Below are 12,566 nucleotides of genomic sequence, written 5' to 3' on the forward strand. Positions count from 1 at the left end.
AGGAAGTTGATGAGACTTATATATAAAAATTATAGAGTATATCCTGTGTACTAAAAATTAAGCACACAGAACATTCACTTAAAAATAATTATACGATGAAATTTAAAAATTAAGAAGACGAGATTTACTGTTTTATGAGTAAAGGCATACATACTAAATATAGGTGCAATAGATCGATCCATCTTATAAAATCGTAGAAATATGATGCATCTTTTCCTATTGAGAGATCACATTAAATATGTGGAAGGAGAGAAACCTCTTGGTGCAAAATTTTCAGCCATTGCCCATCAGCTATAAATCCAAAATGAGATATAATTATTATTATAATGTCTCTCAGGTTCTGATCCTGGCAGTAAATTTAATGTTTATTCAACAATTAGAACTGCAGACCAGTTTCGTTACAAATTCCTCAATGTTCTTGTCTGATTTTCCACCTTCATCTACTGCCATGCAGGCTAGTTTCTTCCATTTCTCAGAGTTCTTCCTTATCTCATTTCCTTTTTCTCCTTCCATGACTTCTCGTACACATCTTTCTATCTCTTCTTTAGTGACAATCCCATATTCATCTGCCTTCACTTTAACTCCCACTTGCCAAACATCGGTAACAAACTTGGCATTGGTTGGCTGATCAGACCACTGTGGCATTGCCACCATTGGCACTCCCAAGCTCAGAGCCTCCAGTATTGAGTTCCACCCACAATGAGTTAGAAAGCATCCCACAGACTTGTGAGCCAGAACTTCCAATTGAGGACTCCATGTGACGACTAGTCCCATTTCTATAGTCTCCTCTACGAAGTTGTTTGGAAGCTTTTTTATTTCTGATTCTCTTACTACCCATAAGAAGCAGGTGTTGCTTCTTTTTAGCCCCCAGGCTAGTTCAGCGACTTGGTCTTCTCTAAGTGCTAACAGGCTTCCAAATGATATGTATACAACTGAGCTTGGCCTCTTCGAGTCTAGCCACTTCAAGCAAGCGTCTGAATTGGGCTTGAAAAGGCTGAGACCATAATCTCTGTCATCCTCCAACCGCTTATCTAAGAACATTGAAGGAATTGTTGGTCCAACTGGTTTGATCGGCCATTTTCTTGCCATCCAATTCATTACCTGAAAATTAATCGAGTTGTATTAATAAGAACTTAGAATACAGAGCTGCACACATTATTGGGCAACCAATTATTTTCACAACGAAGTATCACAGAAACAGAAATGTTATATACAACACAACTTGATGCAATATGTTAATTAAATACACAAATTTATATGTTAAATTTTAAGAAGCTTTTGGAGTCAAATTTGCACTTATTAATTTGTACAGATTTCCAAGCTTATTAGGTTCACATAAGTGGACGAATAACATAATTTTTTGGTTATGGTTTTGAATTTACAGGATGCTTTTGGTGTACAAAAATTCAGTGCCTCACATGTTTATATAGTTATCCCATGAATTATGGAGAGTGGGTTTCATCTCAATGTGCTCTAAGATTACTAAATAAAACATTTAGCAATATCTAAAAGCTGACCAGCGATGTGCTTTAACGCAAAAAATTTTAGAATATAAATATTTATGTTCAAACATTTTATTATAGCCATTGATCATGATTAGACTCATATGAGTCCCACCATAATTGACTACCCTTCAAGATCTAACTCGAGTTATCGGGTGGATACGTCAGATGCGGGGTAATGTTTTTTTGTCCGCAATCCTCAACCACGCCTACCCACCAAATTGCACAATAATGAACCGTCTAAAGTCTCAGGCTCTCAGCCGCCGGTGTATGCATATACGAAAGGGATTTGAGTTAGGCAAAACTAGAAAACCATCCACTACACCGACATATATTTATAGAAACCCCAGTATGTGTGATTCCACCATTATCTATATAGTCTATTATCTATATGGACGGATTCCACTATATAAGTGGTATTTATTTTTGTGAACATGAAACAAGTAATGTCTGGTATAGCAGAATTTTTTCATTGATTTATCATATATTATGTCAGCATCAAATTTATTTGATTGGTCTTTTAATTTCTTCTTACATAAAAAAGACTGTTGAGGTTGAAATTCTGAAATCCGAATATATTACATATGTAGGGGAGAGGGGAGTTGTATATAAGCACAACGTTTTGGAATGGAAGCTATCTGTTATTGATGATGATGATCAGTTGTTAGTTAAATACAATAAGAGTTTACATCATTGTAGAAGACTGATACAAGTTAGCTACAGATTTGACTAAGTGATCAAGTGATAATAGTATTTACAGATGAAGATATAGAACGGAAGAGGATAAGGTCTATCAAAGTGAACTTGGTTGTTGCCCAAGTTCAACATATATCCAGCCACTATTGAGCTATGCCCAAGGCCACCTGAAACCCGAGCATATTGATATGGTCAAAACTCTCTTTAAAGAATATGAAAGGTGTAAATCTGAGAGTTTTCAGCTACTTGTGAAAATTTCCATTCTTATATGAAGTTCGCATGATTTTTCACAAGCAAAGTGGAAAAATATCATAGAATTTAAACCACGGTTATGAACTTGCTAACCTGTTTTTCCAGGCTATTGAAAGTATTAAAAAAGATCCAATCCGCTTTCTCAACATTTGAGAACTGACCAGTCAGTAGTTCTAATGCGTCTGGATAATTATTTTCCAAGTCAGAAACGAAAGAAGGCAGGTCACAGACGAAAAGCGGAGGCAGCCCTGGAAGAAGAACTGATGGAGCTTCTACAGGCATACGCAGCTTCCCTTCATAGACACTAGAATAGATTGTACCAACAGCACATGACTGAGTGGAGAATGAAGCTCCAAGGAGGCCTTGCTGTTTAGCTATCTCTAGAACCCTTGGCAAGAGTGCGTCGTACACAAGGCAACTTACAGGGTACCCATGGTTACGTTGTTTTACAATGATTTCAGGCAATTTTTGAGACAAAAGGTCTGGGAAGTTTATGAGACGGTCTTCCATGCTACGGTTCTTTTCTTGTTGATCATCAGCAATTGTTTGGACAGCAACTGAGCCTGCATGCTTATCCCTCAAACACTCTTCGAAGGAGATGGTAAGCAGAGTAACCTTAACTCCTTTGGAGACCAGGCGTTTGGAGAATTGAAGCATGGGATTAATGTGACCCTGGACAGGGTAGGGAATGACTAATACATGGACTTTGCTTTCCATTTTTCTACACACCTCTGCTCTTGTAGTTGATATTTAATTGGGGTTATATAGTGGATTTTTACTCTATGATCGATGTAACTCAACCATAAGAGGCAAATGGCCAACTAAGCTAGCTAGATGATAAAGTATTGATTGAAAATTATGCATTTATAATATATTCATTATAATCAACGATTATAATGGAATTCATGTGCAACTCTTCATAAATTACATTCCTCATCAAACTATCATTCACATATTGACAAGGACGAGTCGTCGTGAGTAACTTAATATTTTAAAGTTCACTATTAACTTTTTTTTTAATTTTTGAATTTTAATGTCAAACATAATTACTAAATGATGTATAAAATTATACAATCAAACATCACAAACATTTGAATTCATGTTTATAGCCAATATTTTTAATGGTAAACAATAAAGTGTTATTTTTTTAAGTTTTATCTTATTAATAAAATAGCCTCTTGATTAAAACTTTATATTTAAAAAGTTTACAATAAAATCAATGATTATAATTAAATTTTTGTGTAAATTATTATAAATTATAGTTATCATGAATCTATCATACATATATTAATAGAGACGAATCATCATGAGTGACTAAATATTTTAAAGTTCAATATTAACTCTTGTTTTAATTTTTGAATTCAAAATGTCAAACATGATTACTATAAAATGCATGAAATTGTGGTGTGTAAAAAAAAAACAATTGGACATAAAAGGCTAAGCATGATTTTATAATTTTATTAAATATTTCAATTTTAGATTAGGTATCTAAATTTTCAGTTGGGGTAATTATAACTGAAATCTAAAATTAAATTCACAATTAGATGTAAAACACCAACCGATTACAATAATTTGTAATTATAAATAAGCGTTCTAATTTTGGACCCCTAAATCTTAACCTTTGAGATTGAATGCAATTATAGCCAAAATTTAAAATTGATTTAAAGAAATTTATAAAATTTTATTCCCTAAACTTATAATTATTGTAATCAAATGCGATAAACTTCCCATTATAGTAAGCAAACGCCCTAAAGAGATTTTGTATTTGGTAACTAAGCTGATCGATTGTTTTAAAAATTATGACCATATCAATAAAAAATTAAAAATAAAATTAGCTCATTTAAAGCATATATGAAAAGATTTCTATGAATTTAGATAATAAAATTTAAAATTCATAACGTTTGGTTACTATAATTTAGTGGATACAATGTAAATTTCTTTAAATTAATCTTGCGTTTAGCTATCATTTCCAAATGTTATAATTTGTTATCTAAAATTAGAATATTTGGCTCCAATTGCAAATTATGACAAACTTTTGACCTTTTATATTCAATTGACTCCAATTTCAGAATTTAATTTTAAATTTTGACTATAATTGCACCAATGTAAAAAATTGAGATATTTAATATAAAATTGAAATATTTAAATAAAATTATACAATAATGCAAACATTTCACCTTTTATATCCAATATTGATCTAAAAACAATTATTAGGTGTAAACAAAAATATTAAAATATATATATTTTTAATGATATAAAATAATTATCATATCAGCTATCGTTAATGATGAATTAGTAGATCAATCAACCCACAATCAAACATATAGTAACATTTTAATTAAAAAATAGTTTATCCTTCAATTATCGAAACATCAAATCACTGTGTATTTTTAGAACTCTACGCTATTTGATAAGGGTAGAATATTATTAAAATCATATTCACTTGATGTAATTAAACTAACTTTTCAAAAATCAATTATGTTTATGCAGAACAAAAAAAAAGATATCAATCCCTTATACTAGAAAACAAAATTCACGTGTCAGGATAGAACTCGAAGAAAGGATTTACATTATGTTGCTTTTCTATTATTTTTTGCTAGCCCTTTTTAATGTGGCGTGGTGCTATATAATACAATTAATTTGAATAAAATATTTTATAAATAAATTAAATAAGAGAAATTAAAATTTGAGTAAAATGATAATAATTATTGTTTGCATTAAAATAATTAATTTTATTTGTTAATTATTTTTTATCTTAAAATTAATTAAATTAATTTTTTATAAAAATAATTTGATTAATTTTTTTTCATTGGTTTAGTTAATTAAGAACCCGAGGTAGTTAGGGGTGTTTTAATAGTGTTTGGCAAGCTGATTTGATTTTATTTTTTATTTTGACTATATTATCCTTTTTTATTTAACTAAAAAATTAATATTATTAATATTTTTATTTTTTCATTTTAAATTTTAACATTTTAATTAACTAATTTTAATTTTGATAAAATATTTTTTTATTAATAACATAAAATATAAAATATTTATTTATATCTAAAAACTTAAAATTAATTATAAATTTTTCTATTAACAATAATAATTATTTTATTATTTTATTTATATTTTTAAAATTATTTAATTATCTTAAAAAATAATTATTTTCTTATTTCAATAATAAAATAAATGATATAATATAAAAGATTAATAATTATATATTTATTTAAATAATATAATATATTAATTTAATAATTATATATTTAATATAATGTAATAAATTTATAGTTTTATATTTATTTAAATAATAAAATAAATTATATGATATATACCCTTATTAGTCATTTCACATATCAACAGCAACAGCTAAATATAATTTTACCAAACACTTAACATAAAACAGCTATCATCAGCTATCAGTTGTATTCAACAGTTAAACCAAACAGGCCCTTAATAAGTAAACAAGAAGAGAGAAAATATCAAAAAGGTTATCAAGTGTGGGTAATTAGCTGAAAGAGGAGTTAACAAAGGTTGTAAGCAGTTTAAAGGAGTTATAAGGTAGCAAGCAATTGCCAAAAATGGCAGAACGTGAATGTGGCCTTTCGGATTCTTCCAAATGCCTGTAAGAATAACTATAAATAGCAGACGACATTAACATGAAGGACCGTTAACAACTCAATCCAACAACAAAATCAGACTACTACAATCTATTTATCCTTTTTTTTACTAGTCTTTAATTTCCCAATTGCTGCATTAATTTTCAAAGCCTTGTATTTACTTTTCTCAAGCCTTGTATTCATTGTTCAAGCAATCAAATTAGTCTTTTTCATTTAATTACCTGTGAGATAGAAAAAATTATGCATAGTAGAATCAGTTCCTGTGATCATTTGATTTCAAAAGTCATTAGATGATACACTCTGTATCTAACACGCTGTGGAGGGTCATGTGGTGTGAGGCAAAACATCATCTAATAGGATCGCATAAAGTACACTAGGTAATGCCTAAGAAAGATGGTGGAGTCATATGGTCTCACTTAAGTACTACCTCCTTAAATAATATTTCTAGACATATAATTTATACAATCTTAATAGAATCGAGTCACTAGTAAGTACTATCTTCTCATAACACTACTACGGTACTAAGGATTTATGCTACAAAGGCATAGATAGATAAGAGTTATCACTGGGGTAATAACCGAGACATATTCATAGTTTCTTCCGAGGGACATTTGATTGAGGCATCAATTTCTGGAGTGACAACCAAAGGAACTTGATTAATGCACTCAATTTTCCGATAGGGTCATGGATGGCAACTTACTCCTTATAGAGATTCCACAACCGTCATTACCATAGGCTAATGTCTAGGTTCAGGATAATGGGTACATAAGGAGAACGTGTTAGGCACTCCTCACGCCTAATTTAACCTTGTTAATTCAAGTGCTGGTCCTCTATTAATGTTTCCAAAAGTTTTGATTATTATTCCTTGATCAAACTTCTTTCCTAAAAAAGGAATTTCTAAACCTACATACGCAAGTAATTCAAACAAGGGTTGTTGTTTACAAATAATTTTCATACACAAATACTCCCTATCTATGGGGTTACTAAATTAAATTAAGTGAAATTTATCGAATAGCTAAAGTTGATCGATTATTAACAATTTAATTTTCATATAAGTTCAATTTACAAATGACTCTAAGTTTCTAATTAACCTATTTTATTTTTACCAAGTTAACCTAAAGATAATTAAACTAAATAAATTATATACATACGTAATTTATTCTAATAAACACATAACGGTACCAAAGAATGACATCCTAAAAAAATTATTTCTAATATGCTAATTTATTTTACAGTTTACCAAGTATTTAATTACATTTAATTTACATGTCAATGTTGATTTTTTATACAAACAAGATTTATTTTTAATTTACCTAATATTTATTTATTAAAGATGTAAATAAAATTAATTTTATTATTTACCAAGTAAATCCTATTATTTATTACTACATGTTACATATAAAATTGTTATTTTAAAAAAGTTTAAGGGTACTTATTTTTTAATTATTGCAATTGCCATTGAAGCAAGGTACCTTTAAAGAAGGGCTTTCTCTTATAGTATGGCAAATTAATCCCTGTCTTACTTCCATTAAGCTCCATAAAGTTCCACGCAATTGTTGCCCTTTTTGGTATATACCTTAGGGCAACATACCAATTTATTTTTTAAAATAAAATAGACATTACATTTATAAATTTAATCACTTACAATATGGGCTTTTAATGGGCTAAAACTATACAATAGCCATGGATCCATCTAACCTAATTCTAACACCATATCACATCATATATATCATTAAAATTATATTAAGATACAATTTAAAACTTAAACATAAAAAAAAATAAACATAAGTAAATTTTCAAATCTAGCAGATTCACTATGTCTTTATATTTGAATTTCTAAAAATATATAAACAAGTATAAAAATTACAGAAAAATTATAGAAGTAGGATCAAATAGCATATTAAATTATGAAATTAATAAGCAGATCATAATCATTATCAAATAATTTATAAAAATAAAAATTGTTGACAGTGATAGATTTGCACTACCTTTTTAAAAATGTGATATCTCTTGAACTACAAAAATATTTTTTTATGAAACTAATAAGAAAAGTTAGACAAGATCTCAAATTTAATTTTAAACCCAAGAATCACAGAAAAAGATGAAGAATTGAGGGAGATTTGAGCCTTGAAAGTCAATTGCACAGCAAATCATGATCTGCAGATACTCAAATTTTAGACAGCTATAATTTACTCAATTTAACAATTTTTTTCATGATTCTTAAAGCTAAAATTATTAGAATTTCATTAAGATTATAAATATAATTTTTATATAATTTTTTATAGAAATATAATATATAAAAATTAATTAAAAAATGAAAAATAGCAACAAGAATATGTGCAGAGTTATTATCACCCTCAAATTTTCCACATATACATGAATGTTATGAATATATGAGACCATCTAAAGGCACATTGTAACATTCTCACTTTAGCTAGTCCGTACAGTCTACTGTTCTGGTGACCAATGTCTGTCCAGACAGCTAGAATATTTGAAATTATAATTAGACTAGAGTGAAGAGTTATAAATAAACCAAATAATGATCAAAAAAATTAAGGAAAATTTTTAGAAATAAAATGCACTAAGGTTAAATCAGCTGTAACCCCAGGGATAAGTAACCTGAAGGGGAAGTGACGGTGAAGGTCGTTAGCAACCTTAGACCCGGGGAAAACTTCATGAAATAATTTTTGGGACCTCAGGGAAGGATTATTGGCGTTCCAATGACAATAAAATGTTAAGAAAACAGAAGAAAAATTTAATCAATCGGTACACACAATTTTAGCTCGTTAAGCCAAACGGATGGCATTTTGGTCATTTCATCTTTAGATATGATTTTTTACTAACTTGTCCATTTAAGTAAGAGAATTATATGATATAAAATATGAACAAATAATGATGAAAAATTTATTAAAAATGAATAGAAAGGGAAAGAAAAGAAAATGAAAGTAAATTGAATTTATTACATAATGCTTATGTAAGCATGAGGTAATAACAATTTTTGGTCAATCAAAATTAATAAATACATTCATAATACATTAAAAAGAGGGAAAAGAAGTCAAAAATCTGGAAACCACCATCAGCCATCTTCCTCCCAAAGAAGCCGCACCATAGCCTTCCTCCATTGCTAAGCTTACCAAAGCTTGAGTTCTTTAGTTTTTCACCAACTAAAGCCTAAGTTCCCAACACAAAATCTTACTCTCTCACCTTAGTGAAGCTTTTGGGAGCAAAAAGAAGTAAAAAAGAAGAGTTCTTACAAACTTGGAAGTAACTCCATTAGAGGTTAGTGACCAAACTTATTCTTTTTCTTTCAATTCATGTTGAAGGAGTGGAATTGAATGCAAATTTATAAGAAAATGGAATAAACATCATGTGTATGCTCTTCTTAAAATTTCAGCAGCCTTGTATTTGGTAAGGTTTTGAAGATTTCTTGGAATTAAAATGGTAGTATGGCTGTCCTTAGCATTAGTCTCTTGAGTAAGATAATGAAATGTAAACAAATGCTGAATTTGAAATGGAGAAGCTAGGGTTTGGACACAAACTTGAGACTTTATTCATATAATGGTGAAAGTAAGTTTTAATGGTCAATTAGTGACCATTTGGTTATGTGTGATTAAGAAATGAAGTGGTTTGTGTCTTGAGAATTGAAGCTAGGTGTGCTGCCCTTGGTGACCTGCAGGACTGGGTGTGAGTCCAGCAAGTTTGGGCAACTATAACTGGAGTTGTGTAGGTTCAATTGGTGCAAGACCAATTGGACATGAAACTAGATACATAATGGCACAACTTTGGTAAAGAAACCCTGCCCAGAAAACCAAACCAAGTTGACCTAAAAATTGTTCTAATCCGGGTGACTTGCATTCTGCCTTGGCAAAATGACTAAATAAATAGTGTTTATTCATTTAGTCATAACTCAGTGTAGAAAGGTCCAATTGACCTGAAATTTTACCAGCAGATAGATGAAACATAGACCTACAACTTTCATGAAGAAATCAAATCCAAATTTTGACCATAACATGTCCAAAAAATAACCTACAGTTAGTGTACAAAACCTATAGAATTGGTTCTGCCCAGAAAAATCTGGAAATTTGTAATCCGGCCAGTTATGGTATTTAGGCCATAACTTGAGCTACAAAACTCCAAATGGAGTGATTCAAAAAAAGAAATGTAACTAGACACAATAAGGAACAACTTTCATGAAGAAAATTTTGCTAAATTCCTACTGTACAAATGACCAATAGAATAGTAAACTTAATACTTGAAATCTGAAAATTGTGAGTAACTAACACTAAGCTTTGAAATGGTATTGGCAACCAATACCAACAACTTTAGAATGCAAAATGTGGTATGTTGGGGATATTAGAACCAATATACCTATTGTCTATGAAAAAGTCAATATTTTAGTTGACTAATGAAATGAATAGTGGCACTTAAACTTCAATTTCAAGAATTGTAAAAATTTTAAAGTGTAACATGCCCTAGTATACCTAGTAAGAATGGTTTGGATAGGTTGGCATGCCAATAGGGTTCAGTTAGCAGTACTGCACATGGCATTATGCCATTCTGTGATTTTATGGCTTTTAGGGATTCTGATATCAGTGTGATACTTGATCTTGTGCCCAATGTTTATTACAGCTTGTTAGCTGTTCTGTTGCACACCGGGAGACACATTGTGACCGGTGTGATGGCCTGAGGTACTTGGTATCCAGTGCCAGTTTACCAGTTTATCCAGTCTAGTCGACTAGTATAGGTTACTTGGGCAATCAAAATAAATCTTACCAAATTTTAATCAAAAAATAGTGCAATAAATGCCAAAAACTAAGTCTACATAAAATGTTAACATACATTTTGCATATTTATTTTATTTTAGTTATTTTATTTTATATTGGCACCACTAAGCAGAATTGTTTAGCGCGTCGCTTTTGCCACGCGCTGGTATTGGAGAAATAGCTGGGGAGTCTAGCAGACCTCAGACCGAGTGCATTGTCAAATCTGCACAGAGTCCAGAGTCTCCTCATATTTGCAGTGCACTTGGTAGGGCATTAGGACCTCAGGTTGTATTTTGTATTTTGCATTTTGTAATAGTTTTGATTGTAATTACAAACTCTTGAAATCATGTGATAATGTAAATATATGAAATTTCATGTTATTGAAATTTTCTGTATATTATGTTGAAAAATGAAATGTTGGGAAATATTCCTGAATGTGATTCGAATTGTGATGTGAACAAAAATTTTGAAAATGGTGTTGAGATTTGGAGATTGAGTTGATATGTGTGTATATTGGAGTTCTAGATTTGAAAACTATATTGGAAGTGTCTTTTAAACAGGTTCAGAAGAACTGTTTTCCAATTTACAGCCAGCACTCTGCCGGATTTTCTATAAAAATTTATGAAAAATTCATATTAATCAATTTTGAAAATAAATGATATAATTGGTAAATTTTGCACTTGGTGAATAGTAAATAAATAAATTATGGAGGGTAAATTGTTATGAAATAAGTTATGGTGCTCCGCACACTGTGTGGCATATCTTGCTCGGCTACACTGTAGACGAGTAAGGGGCGTCACACACATAAACATGAAGAAATAGATATATGGTATATTTCTTGAATATTAATAATTTAGAACACATACTTTAAAGAAATCTTGAAGGTTTATTGAAGAAAAATTAAGAAAGCAAGAATAAGAAAGAAATAGTGAGATGGGAAAAGCTTACTGGATTGGAGAGATGGAATGAAAGTTTTTTCTTGTGTTGTATTGTTCTCTCCTCCCCTCCCTCTCTTTTCCTTTTTTTTCTTCTTTTCTATGAGGTATTTATAGGGTTTAGGTCAAAACTCTATATAGGAAGTTTATGTAATCCCTATATAGGAAGATTTAATAAGTCTTAGAGAGAAAATTTTCTATTTAATTTTTATTTTCCTTTAAAAATAAATAAATAAATAAAGAATTATAAGCTTTTATTTATTTAATCAAAATACCCTATGGGGCCTTATTGGCTTTAGAAAGCCAATTAGATCCAATTACTTTTTTTTTTTAATAAAACAACTTTCCAAAATTAAATTTAAACAAAAAATAAATTCCATTTAAATTTATTAAATATTTTTTACTCTTCAAAATTATTTTCTTCAAGAAACATGCCATACGTATGATTATCCATTTAATTCCTCTAAATATATCTCACAGTCATATAAAATTTTCATCATCGTGTTCTTCACAGCCTCAATACACATGCCCATAAGGCTACAAAAATAGGAGTCTACAGTTTGCCTCCCACTTTGATGAGATTTGAAATCAATGCAAAAGCATTGCTCAAATTTCATCAAAGTGATAACATAATTTTTTTATTAAAACTTTTTCAGAGCAAGCATAATATCAGCTATGAAGATTAAGTATATCTTGCTCTATCGATATACCCTCTGCCCAAGTTAAGTTCAGAACTTTGAGTTATGAGACTAGCTATGGTCTCACAATAGTAAAATTACACCTTAGTCAACTATGTCCAGCACCCTAAACAAAGCC

At 30.0% G+C, this 12,566-nt stretch overlaps 1 protein-coding gene across 1 annotated transcript; it reads right to left on the reverse strand.

Moving 5' to 3' along the window:
- Nucleotides 1-332: 332 nt before the first annotated feature.
- Nucleotides 333-7,591, reverse strand: LOC110643339 (mogroside IE synthase-like). Its single transcript, XM_058152389.1, has 3 exons — nucleotides 7,525-7,591; nucleotides 2,544-3,181; nucleotides 333-1,101 (listed from the first exon to the last, which is right to left on the reverse strand). Exons 1-3 carry the CDS (start codon nucleotides 7,589-7,591, stop codon nucleotides 370-372), a joined length of 1,437 nt encoding a protein of 478 aa, XP_058008372.1. The 3' UTR covers nucleotides 333-369.
- Nucleotides 7,592-12,566: the final 4,975 nt, after the last annotated feature.

Source organism: Hevea brasiliensis, chromosome 9, assembly GCF_030052815.1.
Source record: "Hevea brasiliensis isolate MT/VB/25A 57/8 chromosome 9, ASM3005281v1, whole genome shotgun sequence".
NCBI classification, from domain to species: Eukaryota; Viridiplantae; Streptophyta; class Magnoliopsida; order Malpighiales; family Euphorbiaceae; genus Hevea; species Hevea brasiliensis.